The 25,697-nt window shown below is 43.2% G+C and overlaps 1 protein-coding gene across 5 annotated transcripts in view; it reads right to left on the minus strand.

The window, feature by feature from the left end:
* The window catches only part of LOC117083389 (kalirin), a 499,428-nt gene that overhangs the window by 297,480 nt on the left and 176,251 nt on the right, over positions 1-25,697 (minus strand). For all 5 annotated transcript variants that reach the window (XM_033210973.1, XM_033210972.1, XM_033210971.1 and 2 more), the window contains exon 2: positions 7,358-7,432. In XM_033210973.1, coding sequence (XP_033066864.1) covers positions 7,358-7,432 — 75 coding nt within the window. The remainder of the gene's footprint in view (positions 1-7,357; positions 7,433-25,697) is intronic.

Genomic DNA, 25,697 nt, shown 5'->3' on the forward strand with positions numbered 1-25,697 from the left:
GCTATTAGAAGGCCAGGATTTTGGATCGCTGCTTTTTCTTTCCTCTACTTTCCAAATACCCTATTCGCTATTTATTATATGATTTTAAAATGTATTCATTAATGGACACTATGCTTAGGAAGTGGAACCAAGTTTCTCAGGGGCATTAGATAGGAAAAAAGTTAAGGGTAACTATGACCTTACAGGGCACTGGCCATTACACAAAGAAAATCACTGTGTCATGACCACAGACTCCTCACGCCACATCTCAAGTGGCCACCAGATAGACCCCAGAGTAGGACCACAAAGGGATCTAATGAAAGAGAGTGGAGAGGTGCGAACCTCACCAATACTGGAAAACAAGGATCTCTTACACAGAGGGCAGAGTCTCCCAGGGATCCCACCCAAGTGTGAGTTCATGAACAAGGTTTCCTTCTGGTTAAGGAGTCCAGAAGGCACACAGATAGAGGGGACGCTTGACAAAAAATCAATCCAGAATACCCTTGAGGAGGAAGTAAGGAGGCTGCAGAGAGAAAAGGATTACACAAGATCAAGACCACTGTGAGATCCAGCCCTGATGAAAAAGTGTTTCTGCACCACCACCACTGCCCAGCACCCCAACTCAGGGAAGATTCACACAGATTAACTCAAAGTTGGACATTTCATACCACTAGCCCTGGTTCTTTGAAGTGATAACCACCCTTGTCTTATCTGCCTTGGAAATAGTCCCCATCTCTCCACTGCCTTCCACACGAGGAAAAGGAAGTGAAAAAATTAAATAGAAGGTTTCCCAAAAGCTGGGAATGAAAGAGACCAAATGAAATCTACAGGCAGGCAGCCCGGGCGGCGCCTTGAGCCTAGTTAGAAGTTGACCCTACAGGCAGACAGCCCGGGCGGCGCCTTGAGCCTAGTTAAAAGTTGATGCCGGACCTAGCCGATAATGTTATCTATAGATTTCAGATGTTGTATAGACAAGCAATGTGAAAGTCCCTGTCTTGTTCTTTTTCTGTTCTAATTACTAGTGCTTGCCATATATCTCTCAACTTCCTGAGCCCAGTATAAACATATCCCACCATATGTCTCCCCTCCATATATCCCTCAACTTCCTGGGCTCATCCCACCATATGTCTCCCTACCATATATCTTTCAATTCAAAGACTACCATATATCTCAACTTTAGAAGGACACCACCTGGAAAATCCCCGATAAGAAAACAGCCGTTTGTGAGAGCACGGGAACCAATAAAAAAACTGCTAAATGTATAAACTTAAAATGTTAACCAATTGTAATGCTGTAACCTAGAGAATTCCCTCGTTCCTCTGCAACTTTACAAGTCCTGTTTACATTAGGCTATAAAAGGCAAGCGCACGCATTGTTCTGGGCCCTCCTGTATGTTGTGGAACGGAGGGACCAAGTTCGAACTTGCATTAAAGATCCTTGCCGCTTGGCTTTGACTCTGGACTCTGGTGGTCTTTTTCGGGGAACAAAGGGTCTGGGCATAACAGGAGGTACTCCAACACTCTCAACCTTCCCCTCTATCCTTGACCTCACCCCAAGCATTTTCACTCTGGCAGTTTGTTTGTTTGCTTGTTTTACCATAGCTGTTGGTTTTTTCCTGACCTTCCTTGGGCATTTTACAAGTAGAGTCTTGGAACCACAAGGAACCACAGCTCTGACTGGCAAAGGGTGGCTTGGGGGGCTTGCTGACACTGTCCCTCCCAAACTGGAGCCAGGGTTGGCCTTGGAGACATGAGATTCAGGATCATGGCTGGGGAGGTTTTTAGATGGCTGGAAGATAGTCGCTTTTTCTTTCCTCTACTTTCCAAACTTCCTATTCACTATTTACTATATGATTTCAAAGCGCATTCACTAAAGGACACTATGCTTAGGAAACAGAACCAAGTTTCTGCTTTTTATTTTTTTTTCCTGTCTGACACTCCTGAGAAACTTGGTTCCACTTCCTAAGCATAGTGTCCATTAATGAATGAGCTTTAAAATCGTATCATAAATAGTGAATAGGAAGATTGGAAGGTTCAGATGGCCAGGAAGGAGGGGTGAGAAGAGAAAGCCTAGGGAATTCTAATTCCCCACATCCAGAAGTATAGATAAGTAGTCAAGAGGAGGCAGCAGGATCAAGCCATGTGGTGTTCAGAAAGAAAGAGACCTTTGAAGATTATAGAAAAAAAGGAGAGGAATGAGTCTAGAGGAAGAGAATCTTTATGCTGGGAAGGGTAGGGACCACAATGGAGCAAGGCCCCAGGGAAGGCACAAGGGGAGGGTCCAGTCCACAGCAGACAGGGCTGTCCCCTTCTTTGAGGCAGGCTGTTGAACTCCGAGAGAGGAGGAAATGGAGATAGGTGATGGAGAGGGAGGAGTCCAGCCTGCCCGAGGGACATGGTTCTTTGGTGGAGAGGGAGGAGTTCAGCTTGCCCTAGGGACACGGTTCTTTGGAGGAGGAAATGGAGATAGGTGATGGAGAGGGAGGAGTTCAGCCTGCCCCAGGGACATGGTTCTTTGGAGGAGGAAATGGAGATAGGTGATGGAGAGGGAGGAGTTCAGCCTGCCTGAGACATGGTTCTTTGGGTGGAGGACATGGAGATAGGTGATGGAGAGGGAAGCGTTCAGCCTGTCCGAGGGACATGGTTCTTTGGTGAGAGGGAGGAGTCCAGCCTGCCTGAGGGACATGGTTCTTTGGAGGAGGAAATGGAGATAGGTGATGGAGAGGGAGGCATTCAGCCTGCCTGAGGGACATGGTTCTTTGGAGGAGGAAATGGAGATAGGTGATGGAGAGGGAGGCATTCAGCCTGCCTGAGGGACATGGTTCTTTGGTGAGAGGGAGGAGTTCAGCCTGCCTAAGGGACACAGTTCTTTGGAGGAAGAAATGGAGATAGGTGGTGGAGAGGGAGGAGTTCAGCCCACCCAAGGGCCATGGTTCTTTGGGTGGAGGACATGTAGATAGGTGGTGGAGAAGGAGGAGTTCAGCCTGCCCGAGGGACACTGTTCTTTGGAGGAGGAAATGGAGATAGGTGGTGGAGAGGGAGGAGTTCAGTCTGCCTGAGGGACATGGTTCTTTGGGTAGAACAGTAGACAAGAATCAGTCCAGGGTCAGGGTAGGCTTTGGGTACTGAGGAGAGGGAAATTAAACCATCACTGGAGAACTTCTCTCGAGAATGACAGTAGGACTGGGTAGGACATGAGCTTCAGGGTTGCTGACAGGGTACTAGGGCACAGCAAAAGCTCTGTTGAAAGCTTTGGCTACAGTATCTGTGCCAGGCTCCAAGCTGAGTGAAGGCAGAATGGAGCTAATGCACCATATAAATGGGGTATGCCCCGGGAGGGTGGGAGATGTCCTGCTGGATGATGACATCCCAGAAAAGAGGGAAAAGTGTTGATTTTGTTCCTCTCATATCCATCCTCTCCCAAATGACAAGAGGATATCAGAAAGGGTCAAAATGGGACTAAAACCACAGATAGACATATCAAGGGTCAAGATCTTGGACGTGCATAATCACGGTAGGTAGGTGGAGGACTTTGGTACCAAGGAGGCTGAGCAGCAATGAAGCTCTAGGATTTGATCAATAATTGACATAGATGCTGAAATTACAGAGGACAATAAGCAGAGATGAAGTATAAGGACCCCCGATAAAGTCAATATAACAATAGATCTGCAAGATGTTAATGAATACACATCACAGACACATAAATTTTTAGGGAATGAGGTTATTCTATGGTTTGGAAAATGCCAGATTAAAAAAAAAAAAAAAAAGTTCTTTACTGCAGGACTTTCCAGAGCCTTAAAATGTTAATGTATTTTAGTGGACACTATAATTCTCCAAGAAGGAGAGCTACAATGTCCAGCATTTCCCCAACTTCTTTGAGAACAGAACCCCATTTTCTTTGTAGAGGATCATCCTGTGGAACTGTTCTTGGAAAACACTTTGAGAGATGCAGGTCCAGGGTACAAAAGATTGTGCCACAGCAACATAAGGTTTCCCTGGGAACAGTGGAAACCAATGAGGAAAACCACATTGGTGGGAGATAAGGAGGCAGAGAGGAATCATGAGGAGGTGGCCAAAAGGAGGGTGTGTATGCACATGAAGACAATAGGGTGAAATGGACCCTATATGGGAAAGCTGGATAAAAGGGACAATGGGTGCTGTGACTTATAAGTAGTACAAAGGATATCAGAGAGGGCCAAGGGGAGCTTGTGAGCTGTGAATGACAGAGCAGAATGGGGCAGTGCTGGAACAATGGAGGCTCACTGAGGGACAGCCCCAAATCCTGTCACACAGACATGAACACGCCCACATGCAGAAGCTTCTGGGCTGCCCTGGATTATTCCCAATGTACGTTCCCATGGCAGCATGGTTTTCTTTTCGCCTGGCCAAGGCTGGGTACTAGCAGGGGAGGGCAGGCTCAATTAACAAACAGCCTGTTTCTCTACTCACCACCTTCCTTGCAGTGCTTTCTTCTTCTCAGAAAGAAATCCAACTGTTAAACTGCATTATTTAATTATAGGTTTCTTTATTTTGTTTTATTTTTGTGTTTTATCTTTTATGTTTTAAAAGCTCAGGATGTAAGAGTTGGTTGGTTTGGTTTTTGTTTGTTTTTTTTTTTGGTTTTGGGGTTTTTGTTTTTTTAGATGCAGCCAGTCATTATCTTCCCAGTATATTCAGTGTCCTTCCCAGATATAGAAGGGCAATGTTCCCTAAGCCCAGAAGTTTCTGGCACCACAAGCGCAGGTGCAGTTGAATAAGGCTGAACCCAGGCTGTTCGGCTTACATTGGCAAATAGGGGAGAGCTATGCTCCCAGCCCCCTTCGTCCTGCTCAGGGAATTTTCTACCTGCCTCATTCCTGACTGCCTTCCTGGCCACATTGCTTCTATGAGCTCCATTAGGACTAGCCCCTACCACCTGAGAAGGTTTTTTTCTGGGGCTCTGCTCAGGGCTCTGACTGAATTTACTTGGGAAAAAATAAACCATGAACATCAAGCAAGGGTCTCCATGTTAGAGTGTACTGTGCATGCATATGCCTCAAACTGATGTAGAACAGGATGATGCTCAGAGGAATACATTAGATCCAGGAAGGTCTGCTGGAGGAGGTAAAGTAGGAACTGACTCTGGGAGGAGAGGAGAGGCTCAAACTGGCAGAAGGTATGGAGAAGGCACTGCAGAGGGAAAGAAGTGTCAGGCACAAGAGAAATGGAAGGACTGGCAGGATATCCAGGGGACAGGAAGAACATCAGGTTAACTAAGGACTATAAAAAGGAAGAAAAGATAAGATTGGGCTCCCAGAGGGCTGTGGGCCACATCCTTGGGAGCCCAGGCTATGGGGATCAGCAGAAATCAGAGGCCTGGCACTGCTCAATGGCCTCTAGGATTTCTGCACAAGGTCTTCCCATATGCTTAGCAAGCAAATGGAATCCAAGTTTCTAAAGGTTTTAAAGGTTGCTCACCTATGCCTCTCCCCATACCCAAATCACTGCTGCACCATCCTGCCAAGGAGTTGTTCTGCCTGTACTTCAACATCTTCAGTGGCAGGGGGCTCATTACCTTATAAGATATACTAGTCCCTAATGGGAAGAGGCAGCTGCCAGGTCACTCTCGTCTAACAGCAATGACAATAATAAATTACTATTGCTACTACTGCTAACAATAATTACAATAATACAGAATGCACTTAGTCATTATATAGTCTTCTGCACACTCCCATTGCATGCCTGCCCTCACCTCCCACACCTACACTCTGAATCATCAGGCTCTCGCCTTTTCTCCAATGAGGTAGGAGACAACTGCTGCTTAACTTCCCCTTTCCTTTATCCCCTTCCCACCTCCTCTTCTCTGTTTTGGCTGTCGCCCAACAGCCAAACCAATAGTGCCTGTGGCATGAACCTCTGCTCTACAGGACCGGACTAGCTCTTGCTCTGTGACTGCACTGCTACTTCTTGTAGATCACCAAAATCACCCAGAAATAAAGGTTTGGTCCATGAGGTATAAGCACATGGCATGTTTCTCAAAATATGATCTTCGGCTACTAACATTGTCTACCCCAGCCCCTGCCTCAGACCCTACCAGAAATTCTGATCCAGGAGGCCTAGAGTGGAGCCCTGGAACAGGCACCCAGAGTGATTCTGGCATACCTTATTGTTTGAGAATGACTGCCTTAGGGGCTCTGGCCAGTCTTTGACTTCAATTATATCAGGGGTCACCAGACTTTTTCTTAAAGGGTCAGATATTAAATATTTCAGGCTAATGGGCCAAATGGTCTCTGCAATAGCTACTCAACTCTGTTATTGTAGTGAGAAGGTAGCCATTAACACTATCTGTAGTAGGTTGAATAATAGTCCACAAACATATCATGGCAAAGACTTTGCAAATATGATTAGGTTAACCATCTTGAGATAGGGCGATTATTCTAGATTATCTAGATGGGTCCTAAATGCAGTCACAGGTATCCTTAAAAGAGAGAGGCAGAGAAAGATTTGACACAGATGTAAGAGGAGAAGGCAATTTGACCCTGGAGTTAGAGATGGGAATGATGCAGCCACAAGCCAAGGAATGTCAGCAGCCATTGGAAGCTGGGAGCGGAAAGGAACCAATTTTCTCTTAGAACCTCTGGAAGCACAGCCCTGCTGACCCCTAGATTTCAGCCCCATGAAACTGATTTCTGGCTTCCAGAACTGTGCAATAATAAGTTTCTGTTGTTCTAAGCCACCAAGCTTATGGAAATTTGTTGCACCATCAATGGAAAACTAATACACTCCATAAACAAATATACCTTGCTGTGTACCAATAAAACTTTATTTATAAAAACTGGTGGATGGCCCACCAGCTACAGATTGCTGACCCCAGAGTGAGACATTAACAGGTCTTTGTGCACAAGATGTATGGGAGAGAGAAGTCATATAAATATTTGGAAGTCATTATTCAGAAAAAAACAAAAACTAAACATATAAACACGAACCCTCACTTGAGTTCCCTTTGCCAAGAAAGAAAGAAAAGGAGGAAACAAAAACTCCTTTAAAAATCTCCCATCCCCAATCCATGCGGAAATGAACTGAAATAAAACCTCAGGGAATGTGCCACGTGCCCAGATTCTCCAGCTGAAGCAACTCTCACAGGGCCAGGCCAGGGGACTGCGGTTGGATGGGAAGCTCGGGGAATGTCCCTTTGGTTCTGGGTGTCCTTTAGAACACCCAGCTGGGGCCAGAGCCCTCCTTTCTCTCTCCGTCTGCCTCAGCAGAAAGGAAGCAGCTGCCCCAAGCATAACTTCCCCTCTCCTACTTCTCCCCCACTAACACACAAGTGAATCTGAACACATGTGCGCACACACTTCTTCTCTAGGTCCTTTACAAAGGAAAGTCCCACAAATACTCACCAGACACGAAGGCCACTTTTTCCTTTAGGATAGGAAGGACATCAGAAGCTTTCAAACCATCATTCCGAAAAGACCCTGTGGGAAAACAAACCAGAAGGAATCACAGTGAGAGGAGCCAGCTAGCTGAATCACAGGGTCCCATCCTCAGTCTCCCAGTCCCATCATCAGTCAGCAAGTCCTGCCTTGTCCAGGTCCTACAGCCCAGCCTGATGGACCAGGAGAGGGTCTGCAACAGAAGGGATCCTTCCACATGATGCCAGCCACAGGGGTGATCAGGGCTGCAACCTCCCCGGTCCTTCTCAAGCAGAGGACAATCCAAATCACCCTCCTCATGTGGACAAACCTCCATGCCCTGGGGGCAAAAAAAAAAAAAAAACAAAAACCAGCCTTGTTGCTGTTGAGCAACTTGAAGACGAAGGACTTTTACAAAATCATGTCGTACCTCTAGTGCCTAGCACAGTGTCTTGAACATACTCAGCACTCAGGAAATATCTGTTGAATTAGTTAACTGATATCAAGATGGATTACAAAGTCCTAAATAAAGATTTACAAAGTCCTTTTTGCCTTTCCTTTGGCACAACAACTATTAGTCTTTATTTTACAAACAAGGAAAGTAAACCACAAAACTCCTTCAGAGGGAAGCAAAGTTGATGACAATATTCCTCTCCCCATCTCTTCCTCCTCCCCTCAATGTCATCATCATCAGTCCATGATAGACAGGAGATGGGGAGACACAAATCTCCTGGGAAGGAAATGCACTACCTTGTTTAACTTGTTCTCTTTCTAAATCTTGCTTCTCATTTAGAAAGTCCTTTTACGTTCTAGTTGAGTTCCTGTTTGGGGGCTGGAGGCAGAAGCTTGGGGCTCCCAGAGAACGGAAACTAAAGATGTGCCTGGAGGAACAGTAGCCTCAGGAGGCAAAGGACAATCCAGCCCAGTGTGGGATGTGTGGGAAGTCAGGACCCAGCTTCCACACACACAAACCCCAGGCTAGCCCACTGCACCCCTATCATTTAACCTAAGAACCCCACAGGGACTCTCAGGGAGAGCCACCCACACTTACAGCAATTTGAGCTCTAACTGAGGTCTCTGTTATGTGTCGCCATTAGGGATATGACACAGTAGACCCCAGAAGGTGAGCGGTTTTACGTCAGCTCAGGGAGCAGAACCAGATATCATGGATACCCCCTCGGGTGCCTTTCTCCACTTGGCTTATACCCTTGGGGTCCAAAATTTGACAATTTACAGAGGAAAGCAACATGCTGGGCAGGACAATCCCACTCAATCCTTCAATCTCTAAACACTGACTGTTTCAAGAAACCCACCTGGGAATTTTGGCAATAAAATTCCAAGCCAGGCGTAAGATCACTGGCCTAGGGAAGTGAAGTGGGCCAACTGCACACTCAATCAAGGAGGAAGAGAGATGTGTCCTCAGAATGCCAGCGTCTATGATCAGAGGTCATACCCTAAACCTAAAGCAAATTTCCTAAGTGTCTCTGACCATTTTGCCTATTTTTTCTCTTTCATTTTTCACCAAATGAAGACTGCAAGTCTTTTATTCATCAGTTGTTTCTCTTTACTAGCTGACAGAGAACCAGCTACAAGGCTCACTCTGAGAAGACTTTGAGCAATAGGAAAACAAAGTAACACCATAAAAAAGAATAGTTGAACTTCAAAGCCTATAAGCATTATTTTGAACTTTCTATCCTTAGTTTCTACAGATATTTATGCTCTAATTTTATCTTCTCCACAGAAAAACAATTAAATTTCACTAATAGAGGCTAATTAGGATCAATATAATTATTACAGAATTTATGAATAGATATATAAAGTATTTTTTTCATCCTTATGCAACAAGGAGACATTTAGCTTCCTTGGCAATCTATTAGGCTTTATCTGTTAGACAAGGATCTTTAATACATGACTTGTTTGTGAAAAATGATGCTTCTATATCAAAATACATGATTTTCCTTTGTGAAATATATCTTTCTATACATTAATTTTAAAACACTTTCCTCTATATAACCATGCATTCTACTAATATCTATAGAAAAAAATGTAATATAAAAGTTAAATTTCAGTCTTATCTTCTTTCAGATTATTTACAAGTTCAAAAATAGCAAGGCCCAAACTAATGAGATTTACTATATAAAAAGAGTCCACATAACTCTCTTTTCTCCTAAGCTCTTGTCCTGTTTTTTTCTACTGTCCTCCCTCTTGTCCCCTACTGTGTTGCAGTACACAAGAGGGTCCTAATTCTAAATAGCCGTAAGACCTTAAGAAAGGGTTTCAAATTTGCTATAATGGAAGCAAAAGGTTCCCCATCCTATCTCCTCTCTACTCCCACCCTTGGAGAGGAAGAGGAAGCTCCAAGTCTCATCCATCACACCCACTCATTGTGTCCCACCTCTTCCTTCTCCCCACCAGGGCCCAGGACCGGAGAGAAGGTGTGCAGCTTGTCCATGCAGCTTGCAGTCATGGGCTTCAGCAAATATCAGTGCCTTGGGTTGGGCTGTTCTAGGATTCCTAGGGCTTCTACTTCCCAGGCCAGGGTCCTCCCCGACCCTGTAGAGGCCACTGCTGCGCCTGGTTTTGTGTCCACCATAAGAAAACCTAAAGTGTCCAGATTTACAAAATCCAAACTAGGGGACAATCATTTCCAATTACAACTAAAATTTTCACATTATAAAAGCATTTGCTCCAGAGTCTCTTCAAATAAAAATTCCCCTAGTGATTTGAATTAGTTTTTCATTTGCCAAAAATTAAATTACATATAACTTTTCAACAATATATGTATTATGTAAAGCCAAGTAGAGCTAATTAGCCCAGCAGCTCAGAAATTGGTGACCTTGCATATAAAACCTATTTGCACTGGCTAAAGATCCTATGTAGCATATCAATTCCCTCAGGGCCCTTGTGAAACCAGCTGTTGGAATATATAATAAAGGAGAAGTCCATTGAATGCTAACTCAAACAGGACCAATGAAATAGCAACATGTTTTCACTATCAGGTACATGTCTTGGTAGACTCATGGTAAATGTTCAATAAATATTTGATGAAAGAATAAATGAATGAATAAAACGTTGACCCTTCCTAAAATGACTTACACAAGGTCAGTGACTTCATCTGTCACACCAAGCACTGGCTATCTGAGTAGATGCCCTCCAGGGTACTACTCAGCTGTAATACTCTGAGACTTTCTAAACTTTCTCTTCATATTTGTTGGCCTTTAAGATCCTCAGGTTATCAGATCAATATGCTTTACAAGGAAGTACTGGGAATAAATTCCCTAACAAGATTCATTCCGCCTTGGGAAGATAAAACATTTCACTGGCTTCCTGGCCAATTTTTCCCCCAGAATCAGTTTATAGATGCTCAGGGGCAGATCACCCCATTTTGCAGGTAGCCCAAAATGCCAAAATGGGAGAAGAGTAATGGAAGAATTTCCATGAGGCTTAACCTCTTGAAGGAAGCAAGCTTACATTATCATTGCTATTTCTGGTATAAAGTTTATGTGATAGAACTATTAGAAAATAAACTCTAGATCAAGCTTGTGCAACCTGTGGTCTGCAGGCCTCATGCAGCCCAGGGCAGCTTTAATGCAGTCCAACACAAATTTGTAAACTGTCTTAAAACATTATGAGATTTTTTTGCAATTTTTTTTTTTTTTTTAGCTTTTCAGCTGTCATTAGTATTAGTGTATGTTCTGTGTGGTCCAAGACAATTCTTTTTTTTTTTTTTTTTTTGAGACGGAGTCTCGCTCTGTCGCCCGGACTGGAGTGCAGTGGCCGGATCTCAGCTCACTGCAAGCTCCGCCTCCCGGGTTCACGCCATACTCCTGCCTCAGCCTCCCGAGTAGCTGGGACTACAGGCGCCCGCCACCACGCCTGGCTAGTTTTTTGTATTTTTTGGTAGAGACGGGGTTTCACCATGTTAGCCAGGATGGTCTCGATCTGCTGACCTCGTGATCCGCCCGTCTCGGCCTCCCAAAGTGCTGGGATTACAGGCTTGAGCCACCGCGCCCGGCCGACAATTCTTTTTCTTCCAATGTGGCTCAGGGAAGCCAAAAGACTGGACACTCCTGCTCTAGACCAATCATAGACCTGTTTCCATCTTAAAAAAAAAAAAGCCAGTTGAAACAGGCTTGCTACCTCTAAAGGCGGCCCGAGAAGACATTAAAAAAAACCCTAAGCCCTTGGAGTTGCTGCAGGAAAAAACAAAAAACAAAATTAGGGGTAGCACCTTCATGGACCTGACCCAAGACAGGTTGTGGGTCGTGGGTGTTGTGCTTCTTCTTAAGGACAAAGGCATGCTTCGCTGGCATTCAGTGCTAATCCCACCCCATTTGTATCCTGCTGTTGTCAGAATTACAAGCCTGCTGTTCCGTTAATTAGCAAAGTTGAAATGCTCCACATCTATTAAGGAAGTACAAATTATCCCTGCCATCTCCCCAGGATCCTCCAGCATGGGTCTTCTCCAAGCCCCACTTTTGCTCCTCCTTGCTCCAAATGTGTTATGCTTACATTGTTTCTAGTCATCATTTCCCACGTTAGAAAATGCCAATCATCCTCACTCTGGCTCCCAGCCTCTGTGTGACCTTAATGGCAATGGTAAAACTGACCCTTGAGCCACCAACCCTGTCTGTGGTTTCGTGGGTGTAGAGTAGCAGTATATTCCCCAGGGCACCTGTGTTCCATACTAACCTCCTTCAGAAAGCAATCCTTATTTCAACAAGTGAAGAAGCAAACAACAGAGTGGGTGTTTATAGAGCATTTGGAGGTTCAAGCTGCCAGAGTATCCATGGATTGCTCTTTGTTTCCTTTTGGTTCTCAGACACACCCCTTTAATGTGCACCTGTGTAGAAGTTACTATGTAAGTGTTCTAACGTTGCTTCAAGTGGGCCTGAGCCCTGTTTCTGCACACTTCCCTATGCTCAGGTTTCTGCCTTCTCTTTCTGCTTCACCCTGTGGTGTCCAGCATGGGAGCCTTACTCAAAATGGCACTGAGTCACTGAACCAGAGGCTGCATAAAAGAGATCTGGCTTACAATTGAGAGATACAGGAGCTCATTTGGCGGGACCTTAGTTTGGTTGTAATTTTGAAATTTTCCTATTCCTAAGGTCATTGTTTCATTAATTCTATATTGAGCACTATGTGCCAGGTCATATGTCAGGCTTTGGTGATAGTAAGACAAATAAGAAATGGATCCTGCTCTCCAGGGGCTTCCAAGTGGAGACAAACAGGTTTCCAAATAGGACAATTAAACTGTTATCAGAGACAGGATATCACCTGTACAAAATGCAAGGAGACTCAAAAATAAAAATAAATAAAAAAAAGAGCTTCTTAAAGATGAGTCCTAAAACCTTGCAACTCAAGGTAATAAGCATCACATATACCTAGAACCTTGCTGGAAATGCAAAATCTCAAGTTCCACCCCAGACTTACAGAGTCAGAGCCTACATTTTAACAAGAAACCCAGGTGAGGCCAGGCATGGCAGCTCATGTCTATAATACCAGCACTTTGGGAGGCTAAGGCAGGCAGACAACTTGAGCCCAGGAGTTTGAGACCAGCATGGGCAACATGACAAAACCCTATCTATATAAAAAAATACAACAAAAATTAGCCAGTCATGGTGGCACACATCTGTAGTCCCAGCCACTTGGGAGGGTGAGGTGGGAGGACTGATTGCGCCAGGGAGGTCAAGGCTGCAGTGAGCTGTGATCATGCCACTGCACTCCAGCCTGGGTGACAGAACAAGACCCAGTCCCAATGCCTCCCACCACACACACACAAAAACCCAGCTGATCCATATGCACATTATACTTTGGGAAGTTGTGTACTAAAGTATGTCTTTCCATTCCAGAGTCACCTCAGAGGCAGAAGATGGAGAAAAGCATCCTGTAGCCTGGCCTAAACAGGACCCGTAAAATCTCATCTAACACTACTCATCACCCCTCCAGCCCCTACCATGGGAAGACCCCTCTCCACTGCCCAGAGATTCTAGAGATTCAGCCATTACCCTATAATGATCTATTATTCAAATTCAGCTCTGGAATAAAAAGGCTATCTGGGAGGTAGATGAATTCCCCCTCCAGGGCTTTAAGACTGGACTACATCTTACTTTTTGGTGGCAGGAGTGTTTATGAATAACACCTGTCCAAACTGCTCACAATTTTGGTAGCTTAAACCATTCCTTCATGTATCAGATGTTTTAATTTCACCACAAATCTTCCTTCCTACCCTCAGAGCCCCACCTTCTCTAACTACTCTCAGTACCATAAATACTGTCACTGATAATATTTACAGACCAAGATGCCATCTCTAAGACAGCCCTGGAGGACAGAGAAGCCAGTCCCTTTATGCCTCTTTATCCCAACTGCACCCCCACTCACAGGTACAAAGCCCTGAACACTGGGGAAATGCTGCACAAGAAACAGAAAGGAGGGGTGTTCCCACCTAGGGAGCTCTGCATCTGAGAACACAGTGCCCATCTCAGGCAATTCTCTCCCTTGGAGGGGAAACCCAATTTCTACTCTCTGAGAATTTCCAGCCTCATAAAATATCCAGTGTCCATTTCCCCTGATACCAGGAAGCTACCAGACTGCATAAAAAACCAGTGAAGACTGTGAGATTCTGATAAAGATCCTCCCACCCTTCCCCCAACCCGACCATCCTGTATCCACTATATCTTAATTATTGGTGCCGTCATCCACGGAGCTAACCAAACAGAAACCTGGGAAGCACTCTAGACTCCTCCCCCTCCTCCATCACACATATTGATTCAGCTACTTGGTTCTGTTGATCCTACCTCTTAAATCTGTCTCTAATGTGTCATTTCCTCTGTGCAGTTTCCCTGGCCTCCCCATCAAGCTGAGCTGTCTCCAGTTGTACTTGATACTCCATCACTCCTGAATGGCATTTATACGTTTTCGTTTACTCCCCATTAACTCATCATGATGCCTTGAGGGTAGGGAACATGTAGCATTCCTTATTCTACCCCAGAACCCAGCACAGTGCCTGTCACAAAAAAAGAGACAAGAAATACTGAAACTGACCACACACAGGCACAGAGAAGACAGAGAATGGCAAGTTGAGATGATCCATCAGGTCAGTCTCCAGAGAAGATGATCTTCAAACTAGATTGTAAATAACGGAAGAGGTAAGGGATGGTGGGAAGCAGTACATGCCAAGGCAGAGAGGGAGGGGCAAACAAACTGTATGCTATGGATGAAGAGATTTTACTCATTGAACAGAAAAGCAGAGTTAGGGGGTGATGAAAAGGAGTACATGGAGGAGGGTGGGCTCTATGGTCTGACTCCCAACAGGGTGGACGCCTGGGGAGGCATCGGCAAAGATGCCACTATAAGTCTTTGGAGACTCCGAGACCCAGGTCTGTGCTACAGCAAGGGGTAGAGTTAGGTGGAATCTTGATGGTCCCAGAAGAAGGCTGTGGCTCCTGAATAGGGCTTGGCCCAGCAGGCTCTGATCCCAACCTCCAGGTCACATTCTGCTTTATCTTTGAGGATATGGGGACTTGGCCCCTGCTGAAGTTAGTTTTAGAATAGGGGGTAGGGGCACTGGAACTTTGTCTCTTTTGATCTTCTCCCTAACTCCCAGGAGAGGCAGGAAGCATGTTTGTGGGTAACCTCCTGGGATCTGCTGGGACAGTAGCAGGCGGACAGTTTATGTGAGACCCCATGAAAGTGCAATGTGAAGGCCGGGCGCGGTGGCTCAAGCCTGCAATCCCAGCACTTCGGGAGGCCGAGACAGGCGGATCACGAGGTCAGGAGATCAAGACCATCCTGGCTAACATGGTGAAACCCCGTCTCTACTAAAAAAAATACAAAAACTAGCTGGGCGAGGTGGCGGATGCCTGTAGTCCCAGCTACTCAGGAGGCTGAGGCAGGAGAATGGTGTAAACCCGGGAGGCGGAGCTTGCAGTGAGCTGAGATCCGGCCACTGCACTCCAGCCTGGGCAACAGAGCAAGACTCCGTCTCAAAAAAAAAAAAAAAGAAAGAAAGTGCAATGTGAAACTGAATCATAAAGGAAAGAGATTTAAAGTCCTGGTCTCTTCTGTGTAGAAAATAGATGGGTGAGGCCCTTAGGAGAAGACACTGTCAGTGAAACTGGAGTTAGCAGAGAACCTATTAGAAGCAAGATCTTCATTCCCTTCATTCTCCCTTCTTTCATCCCCTCCTTTCCTATGTTAACACAAGAGAAAAAGAGAGGTGGCAAGAGTGGGAGAAAACAATAAGGAAAAGGAGTAAGAGCAAGAGATAAAGAGTTGGAGAGAAAGATACACACACACACACACACACAGAGAAAGAAATGGAGGTGAATGTTCCTGTCTCCTCTTTATAGACCCTAAGGAGCTATTAAGGAAACTGTTGAAAAATGCCTCCAGTGACTATAAATATGTTCCTTAGAGTTCTCTTTACATCAGTTACCACCAGCCGGATGTGGTGGCTCACACCAGTAATCCCAGCACTTTGGGAGGCCCAGGTGGGCAGATCGCAAGATCAGGAGTTTGAGACCAGCCTGGCCAACTAAAAGCCTGGCCATAGTGAAACCCTGTCTCTACTAAAAATATAAAAATTAGCCAGTTGTGGTGGTGTGAGCCCGTAATCCTAGCTACTCAGGAGGCTGAGGCAGGAGAATTGCTTGAACCCGGGAGGCGGAAGTTGCAGTGAGCCGAGATCGTGCCACTGCACTCCAGCCTGGGAGACAGAGGGAGACTCTATCTCACAAAACAAAACAAAAACACCTACCACAAAGACAGAAAGTGTGTGCTTAGAGGAAGGAATAAACCTGGCAGAGAGAGAAAGACTGGGCAGCTTTATGTCAGCAACCAAACACACAGCAGTATGGAGACCCACATGTCTCTCCCCAACCTGAAAATCTACCTGTGCCCAATGAGGCCAACTCCCCACAGTCGTCCTTCATCCCTGTCACCCACAAACATCAAATGGACCAAGGAGCATCCCCCTCCTTAGGTGGCAGGTGTGCAGGAGGGATGGTCGGCAGAGTTCTCCTCCTTGGCCATGGGATTTCTAAGCAAAGGACACCCAGGAGCCTCTGCTAACCTGATTTCAACACAAAAGGGGAAAAAATGTGTTCTTCTTTTGGCAATTGCTAAATACTGAGCTTTTCTAAGCAAACTGACCAGGCCTCCTGTAACCTGAGGCAGCAGCCAGGGACTTGGCTGATAACCAGGTTGGGCAGCCTTTACACTGGAGAAAAGCAATGTCTACCTTCTCTCAACTCTGATATGCATTTGAAGTTTATTTTCATAAACGACCATCTTCTGCCCTGCACCATAGTGAGCTGGACAGCTTCCTTAGGGTGCCTGCCCTAACTGCTCCATCACCATCTAGGCTGGACTCACTTGTCTGCCTCAGTATATCACTGGCATGTACCTCCCTGTTCTGCCATTGTTCACCACTGCATCTGGCTCCCTCACTAGACTCTAAGCTCATTGAGGGCAAGGGCTGAGTACTTCTCTCAATAGCTTTAGTGCTTGGTACACAGCTGGCACTTAATGAGTGACCCAGAGTCAGAGTTTTTCACATCCCAAGTGTCACGACACCTTCTACATAAAAAGTGTTTAGTAACTGCCATGTCTCTTCCTCCCATGGTGCTTCTTTGTGCTTATTTCTACCTCCATGTTCATCTTTCTTTCTCTCTCACATGAACTCTAATTGAGGCCAACTTCAATATTAACTTTCTAAAGTCAATATTAGCTATAAAGGCCTGGCTAATGGGCTACCTTTGAGGAACGGAAATTTGTAACACTTTCCATTGCTAAATTAGCTCCATTAAAGATCACTAATAATTAGCACTTTAAACACACGGTAACGCCTCTCTAAGCCCAGCTAATGAGCAAACCATTTCTGTTTATTCTTCACAAGATTTAATATTAGCTCAAGTTGAGACCTCAGCTGCAATATACACAGGCTTATTCACTCTTCCTCCCTCCCTCCCTCCCCAGAAAAATTGACATCTGGAGTATGGTGCAGACACAAGAAAATGGCCACTTCAGAAGTGATTCTATCCACCCACTGCATTTGTTTTGAAACTGTTTTCTAACTCACCAGGTTATCTAAAGTGCTCATACATCACAGGCAGTGGTGCTAATGGTAGATTTATTGTCTTTTTTGTTACTTTAAGCACTGCTCTTGGATGGGTCCTCAAAGTAACACAGAACATTAGCTTGTCAGTGATTACTATGATCCAACTGTTGAACATTAGCTGTGTATTTGCTATTATAATATATTTGGAGACAGTTACAAAGGTGCCCGGGGCAGAAGGTGTGTGCTGTGCAAGTTCAGACATAGAAAAGCTTTGCTCCTTGGGACCCTCATCTCAATCCCCCTCCCTTTTCCCCAGCACAAACATCAATAATATTAATACTTAATTTAATCAGGGCATAAAGACTAGCTAAACATGAAGTTGCTAACTTGAAAAGCCAGTTCGGGGCTCTGTCATTATGGAAGGCACTCTGGCAGATATCTAAATATGAAACTGTCCAGCACCTATTGGATGCCTATCCCCTCAACCATCTCTCCAACCCCCATGTGGGTGGCAGTAAAGTAGCAATGGCTGACCACAGAGTTTAGGGCAGAGGACCCTCACAGGCAGCTCCTGGAGCAGACCCTCTCACACAAGCCCAGAGTTTCTCCCCACTTTCAGTTGCACTCTTTCTGATTCTACAACCATGCCACTCCTGCTCCAGTGTCCTCACCATGACTATCAATGAGCAATGTCACAGGGATACACTGGCACAGACTGGGCACAGGCCCACCACATACATGGAACAACTAGGACCAAAGTAACAACCAGGTTTGCAGAACTGCAGGTGCGGTCTGACAGCTGAGAAGGGACACATCCAAAGGTCATTTTACTGAACAAACTAGAAACTAAAGCACCCTCTCCCCATGGCCAGGACATGTATGCCGCTGTCCTTGGTCCTGAACTAGTGTGACGTTGCTACTTGGAGTGGCTGCTGTCTATGCTGTCTTTGGGATATGTCAGCCAAAAGAGAAAGAGGCAGAGATGAAAGAGATGTTAAGATATATCATGGAGATAAAGAAATGTGAAGAAGCATTGGAGGGATATACACACAGAGAGATTACAGAAGAGAGGTTTGTTTGGTATTGTTTTCAAATTATTGTAGTAACCAAGAAACAAAGGTCTGTGTACATACCCCTACACACATACACAGACAGAAACATACCCACATCCCATGGAAATGAGACAGCATGAACCCTGTATGTCCCCTGATACAATGTTCAGATATCTAGATAAATTGGCTAACCATATCTGATGGATTATCCATGGAAAGATTCCTGGAGTTTTAAGCAATTTTTGAGTCCCTACTTAAGTTATTGCCTTGGATATCCAAACATATACAATTCAATTAATACTTATTGAGCACCTATATGTGTCAGGCAAAGTTACAATCACTGTGGGTACAAAGGTAAACAATATAGAGTTCCTGACCTTAAGGGATTTTTAATTTAAGGAAAGAGTCAGACAAACCAACATGTAATTTCAATATCATGCAAGAAATATAATATAGAGGTACACATGGGGGACAAATATTCAGATAATCCAAAAGAGATACTAAAACTCCAGCTCTATGGAAGTCTCTAAAATGTGAAAAACCAGTAACAAGAGAAGAGGCAACAGATTATGGGATCATCACCTAGGTCCTAGATTGGACAGGACAGGTGATGAGTCTCTGGTGGGTCTGGGAGAAGAGAGAGGACTAACTAAGACACTGTGGGGTTTTCCCATGACCTAGACCCTATCCATAATAACAAAGAGATGAGTTAATGTTTGCTGGAGACAAACAACAAAGCTTCCCCTGTGGACCTAGCATAACCAGGGCCCAGCAGAAGCTAGAAAATTTGCCATGATTGGGAAAATATTTGACTCATGATGTCTGCTATTTCTTTAGAAAGAAGCATAACAATGTTAAGTGCTAAACAGGAACCCAGGGGTGATCTAGGTATCGCATGAAACCAAAATCCTTCTCCAGAATTCTGGAGGGTAGACTGGGTAATCCTCAACTCTACTCACCAGAGGACAGACTAAGTTATACTTTTCACCTGACAAACTGAAGCAGGCCTATAAACCCTGCCTCAAAATGTATGCGGTGGGGGAAAGCCATGAACTTCATGAAACTGTATGCAAACCATTGCATATCTGTCCATATGTGTCTATTCTTCTGAGAGACAATCTTTAAGTCCAGTTGTCAACAGATTTTCAAGGGGATCTATGACACCCTAAATCATTGAGAACCACTAGCCTAGGGCAGTCACAATGAGAGTCTACAAGTTACCTTGGGTTCTAACCATGAGATCCTATTATCTAGGCTCTGTCTCCCTCACAGCACACTTTATGACACTCATGGTTTAGCTGGAATCCAATACCGTGGTTGGGCTGGCAGAGAAAAAATGAAATGATTTTGATTCTTTAGCTGAGATAAAATGGAAACTGTGGCAGATGGTAGAAGGTGAAGGCTGTGTGAAGGATCCTGTGCTGTAAGAATAAGCTTTATCAGAAGTGGTTCTCTCTCATTATGGAGCTACTAAGAGCTAGAAAAACTGAGGTTAGTTGAACATAAAATGAGTTTTGTAGACACCAAGGCAGTACATTTCCAGTAAGCCTTCCAAACTGATGACACCCCTGCCATTGGAGGGATGACAACTTGACCCCAGGCCCTTTCTCGATTCATGACACTGTCAAGGTTAGAGCCAGCAGAAAGGGTTTGCAAACATGTTTAACAAGATCTGCTGGAGCCTGGATAATGGCAGGATAAGGTTTCTGGAGTGTTCCTAGTGAGGCTGGAACCATAGGACACACCTGGCCATTACTTGCTCAACGTGCTGTCTTCCACTTAAGACAGCAAGCTTTCCCAGGACAGGCATGTCTTGAGGGTAAGGTCACAGCCCTGAGTCAAGCATAGACTTTGGACAGAAGTCTGATTCCCAGCTCCAGTATTTATTAGCTGTGTGTCCTTGGACAGCTTAACCTCTGTGGGTCTCTGTTTCTTCACATGAGATAAGAACATCTACACTTCATAGGCTGTTATAATGATTAAGGGAGGAAAATTGAAAGACCAGACACCTAGCTGACACTAAGTAAACATAATGCTCACTTTTCTCTATTCATCTTGATATCTCCTTCATGGGGCCTGACACATGGTAGATGTTCAATAATAAGTACTGATTATACGAATGAGTGAGCAAGTGAACGAGTAAGTGAATGGAGTAAACTCAGAAAACAGCAGCTAAAAACTGCCTCCTCAATTTCCCACTGCACACCTGTAAGCCACACCGCTCACACCCATCTGTGTGGGTCCTCTGAATTTTTATTGTTTCCCTCTGCTACCCAATCTGGGCTACTTGGCGAGCACTACAACTACTCCTGCTCCCTTACCCAGGTGCCCCAGATGTAAAAGAAAGCCTGCTGTTCCCGAAGGAAGGCCAGCTGCCCAGCTGATTGTGCATTTGTGCCTCCTCCTGTGGCCAGGGGGCTATGGTCAGGGGCATCTCCATGACCACAGCTGCCAGCAGCTGGCAGGCCTTGTTCCTTCTTTTCCCAACTCCTCGTCCCCCTGCCCTTATGAGACTGGGTTCTACATAAAGATCTACAGGTCAAGGTGGCATTTCTGAGAAGCATGCCTACTGAAAACACATCCTGAGAGCGGGGCCACCATCTGAGATGAAGAAGCCACCACATCTACCTAGTAGGCAGCCTTCAGAGCCCCATGGGGAGAGGTCTGGGGAGAGTCATTGACCTGTGAGTCTTTTTCTTACTTGGACTTGAGTTGTCAGGCTGTAGTAAGTAGGAGGAGTTCACAGAGAAAGAAAAGCTAGAGAGGTTATGTTACCCTTAACACACAGAGCTAGGTGTGAAGGCACAGGAAAGTGGCGAATACAAATCCAAGTGAGTTGGATACTAAAATCTGCTTGCTACATGTAGAATAAATGTCCCCAGGTTGCTTAAATTCTCAGTTCCACGCTCTCTGAAATGATTTTCTCACCAACTCCCCAGCACTCGTAATTCTCTCCCAGTAATCTTAGCAGACCTCTAGGAGGCTGGGATATCTGGTCCCCTGCTCTTTCAGCTCCCTGAAAAAGAGGAGTCCTTGCCATGACTAGACAGCCATGAGACAGTCTCGTCCATGGATAAATGTGCATGTGTACTCAGAACATAGCCTATATGCTAAGAACAGAATAATTTTAAGTTAGGGAGTAAAGAGATTTATGATAGCTTTATATATTTCAAAAAATCAGAAACAACCTCAAATGTTCAACCTCAGGGAAGTGGTTAAATAAACCATGGTATATCTACTCAATGTATTCATTAAATATTCATTAAATATATACAAATATAATATCTTGGGAAATTTCCTGGCATATTGTTAAGTGTGAAAAAGATTATAAAACAGTTATGTACAACCATGTCTCAATTGTACATACAGTGTCTGTGTTTGTGTGTGTATAAAAACCATATCTATATGTACATATATATATATGTACACAGCAGTTATCTCTGAAAATTGGATTGCAGATTTTGTTAATGTTTCTTTAATTTTTTCTATGTCAGATTTTTCTTGTTTATTCTTGAAATAATTGGAAAAGAGCAAATTCCCTCTTTTGTATATTGATCCTTCATATATAGAATATCTGTAAAATATTCATACACTTAAAAAGTTTAATAATTAGGTTGTGGTTATGATAACAAGTCAAATAGCATTTTAAGAGCAACCTTATTTAAAGTTTAGAATAACTGTGTTACACAGTTGTTCACTCTGCAATGTGATCCTGTGGCAAATAAAAAATGGTTACCATTCACAGATAAAATTGTCTTATGACTAAAAGAACTGAAGTCCAAATGAGCTGTAAAAGAAAACTCCATTTTTCATTAGGTATAATTTTCCATGTATGCAAATAGGGTTTATCCCTTTGAAATGCAAGATATAAAAGAAGATTCAAGTAAAATAAAATTCAAATAAAATCAACATGTTTTTAGATTAAAAACATTACAGTGGATATCTGTTGAATGAATCTCTAAGTACCCGCTATGTGCCAAAGGGATTTTCAACTAGATGTTTACCTATAAAAACAAGTAGATAAAAATAATTAAACTTTTTTTAAAGATAAATAATGGGTTGGTCTTGCCCTACCAGATATGAAAGTATATATTTTAAATTCAAATTATTAAAAGGTGGAGCAGACATAAGAATTAACATATAATGAACGGAGCCTGAAACATAGCCCTAATACAGATCTAGCATATTTTAAAATCTAATGCATGATAAGGAAAGAATCTAAAGCAACAGAGAAAAGATAAAGTAGTCAATAAATGGCAATAAATGGCACTGGAAAAACTGAATATTTGGAAAAGAAAAATCCAGTTAATCCTGACAACTTCATACCATACACCAAAATAAAATAAATTTTAGACAGATTAGAGCCCAAATCTTTAAAATGACATTTTTAAAAAATCTTAAGAGAAAACATGCATGGTCATTTAACTGATCCCTGAATAAGAAAGAGCTCTCAAGGCACAAAAGTATTTAAAGAAATCAGAAAGGAAAATATTGATGGTTTTGTTTATGTAGAATTTAAACTATATGTCAGATTATAAACACAATTTAAAAGGTAAATGACAAGCTAGGAAAAGTATAACAAATACAATAGAGAAAAAATTACTGCTCCCTATTTGAAAAATGGGCAAAGAATATAAATATACATTTCAAAAAGGAGGGAAAATGGATAATAAACATAAGAAAAAGCAGTCCACCTAATTAGTAATAAAGAAAATGCAAACTAAACAATGAGATGTTTTAAAATCCATTAAATTTGCAAGGATTTTGAGAAGGCAATAATCATCAACGCTAGCAAAGGTTATAGGTTCCTGCCTATAACCCTGTTAGTGCAAGTAAAATTGCTTCAACTTTTTCAGGAAGCAATTTGGTAATATGAATAATAATAATAAAGTGATCTAATGATATCCCTTCTGGATGTCTGTGTGAAGGAACTAAAGAAAAATGAGGACAGATATTTGCAAACAAGGTATTTCATGTAATACTTTTTAATGTGGCCCCAAATTGCAAACATCCCAAGTATCCAACAGAAAGCAGATAGCTACGATAAACTTGAAATAGGTATAAATTAAATAGACATCAGCCATTACAATTTGTATTTTTGAGTAATTTTTAATTTCATGGAAGAATGCTTGCAACATATAAAGTAAAAATTAGGGTACTAATGATACACGCACTATATAATTTAGGTTAAATCATATGAGATTGCTGAGACTCAACTTTTTTATTTTTTTTACCTTCTGAAATAGTGATTTGATATGATCCTAAATATGGACATAATGTAATTCTGGGTTGTGAGATTATGGGGATATTTCATTTTTTTCTTTACATTTTTCTATAATTTTCAAACTTTCTACAATAAATATGTATTAAAATTAATGTTGTAAAAGTGTATAAAGACAAGGTAAAAAAAATACCCCAAATTTAAAACTGTATGAATCCACTTCTCTGGTTTCTCTTTTCTAGATTTTATAATCCTCTGCTTCTTTGGTCTCTTAATCCCCATGCCTTGCCTCGTTTTTGTCTGTTATTCTATTTATTTGCATGTTCTATAATTTGCTGTTTGAGGTTAATCCCCAGAATAAGAAGGAGAACTCTAGAAAGGCTCTGACCTCAGCTGTCAATCCCTTTTCCTCCAGGAAGCCTTCCCAAAAAGGCACAAGAGTCATGCAGTTTCTATCCCCAGAGATGGCCCTATGCTTTTCAGTCAATAAAGGTACCACAGAAGGGGAAGCAGGTAGCCTCCTCTCCACTTGTGTTGCCACTACCCCTCTAAAATTGAGAGGCAGAGGAGAGCGCTGAGAAGCACTGGGAGAGGACATGTCACCAAGAGGTATGAGTCCTCATCATGCAGCGATGAAGACTCCAAAATACATCCAACTAGAATATAAAGTACAATGAGATGCTAGGCTGGGGTAACTGGGATTAATTCTCACCAGTGTGCTATTGGAGGGAGGCTGCTGCTGCCCTCTCCTAAGCCCATGGGCCTGTACCTTTTACCTGTGAGCCCACCATGGGACCACTGAATTGACTGATATAATTAATGTTTAGAGCTATTAAGATCCCCAATGAATATTCTGTTTCTTTTCTACAGACTATGGACATATTTCTGTATTTGTTCACATATTGTACTATAAAATGATTCATATTACTATTTCAATTTTGAGTCATTTTTCTTACAGCAATAAAGTTATCTCTTGCTTTGAAATGCCCTAATCAACATCTGGAAGGTTCATCAATGTCCACCTCAAAAAAGTGTAACTTAGCATCACTATTCCTTAGTTTTTCCATCTGCAAAATGTAAGCAACATCTCATAAGGTTATTATGAGAACTAGCTGAGACTATGTGTGTACCTTGTGATTGGTCGATGGCAGGTGTCCAGTAAGTGCTAGGTAATGGAGTGAATGAATGAATCAATGAAGTGTCTGAATTGTGTGATTGATTTGCCACTGGGCTCAGCTGTACAAACCTAGGAACAGCCAAACAGCAGAAACCATTCACAATTCAAGACACAATTATCCACATGCTGTCAGCTCCTGAAATTGTAGACATAATAACTTAGAGGAAATGTGCTGCCTCCAGAGAGCAGGCTTTGCCAATTCAGACTACGGCAAAGGTGAGAACATTATAGTTCCCACAGGAAAAAAAATTCTTCCCTTCAACTCTAAAATTTTAGAATTCTGCATTTGTGCAAATGGAAACAGTAGTCAAAATCTATTAATTTCCAGCTTTGTGGCTATAGGATTAAAATCTTTCCATCAAAATCTATATGTAAATTTGGAAGCATTCACCATCCAACTGGGGCCCAGGCATCTACAGAGCAACTGAGTCATGGTTGTGGGATTGTTCCATGCCAACAACATTGCTGATGGGGGAAAGGACACTGGACTAGGAATCTGAAGACCTCAGTTCCCTTTGTGTTTTTTTCTTATTTCTCTACCCCTTTCTGGCCTCCATTTTCAAAACCAGTAAAATAAACGAGCCAGATAAGATGATGGCTGAGGTTGTCACTTCCCCAGCTGTTCCATTCCCTAAATCTGCTTTGCTGTAGAAGAAATAATGGCCTGCAAAAAGTTAGAGAAGGGAGCATCCCAGAGGAGAAATGAGAACCTCAGGGATAAGAATCATGCTGGGGAAATACCATATTTAATGAATTGCAAAATGTATCATTAGTTTATGTGCCATTAAAAAAGAAAAAACTGCTGCCAATTAAACTAT

Source organism: Trachypithecus francoisi, unplaced genomic scaffold (genome assembly GCF_009764315.1).
Source record: "Trachypithecus francoisi isolate TF-2019V2 unplaced genomic scaffold, Tfra_2.0 Lachesis_group0, whole genome shotgun sequence".
Classification (NCBI taxonomy): domain Eukaryota; kingdom Metazoa; phylum Chordata; class Mammalia; order Primates; family Cercopithecidae; genus Trachypithecus; species Trachypithecus francoisi.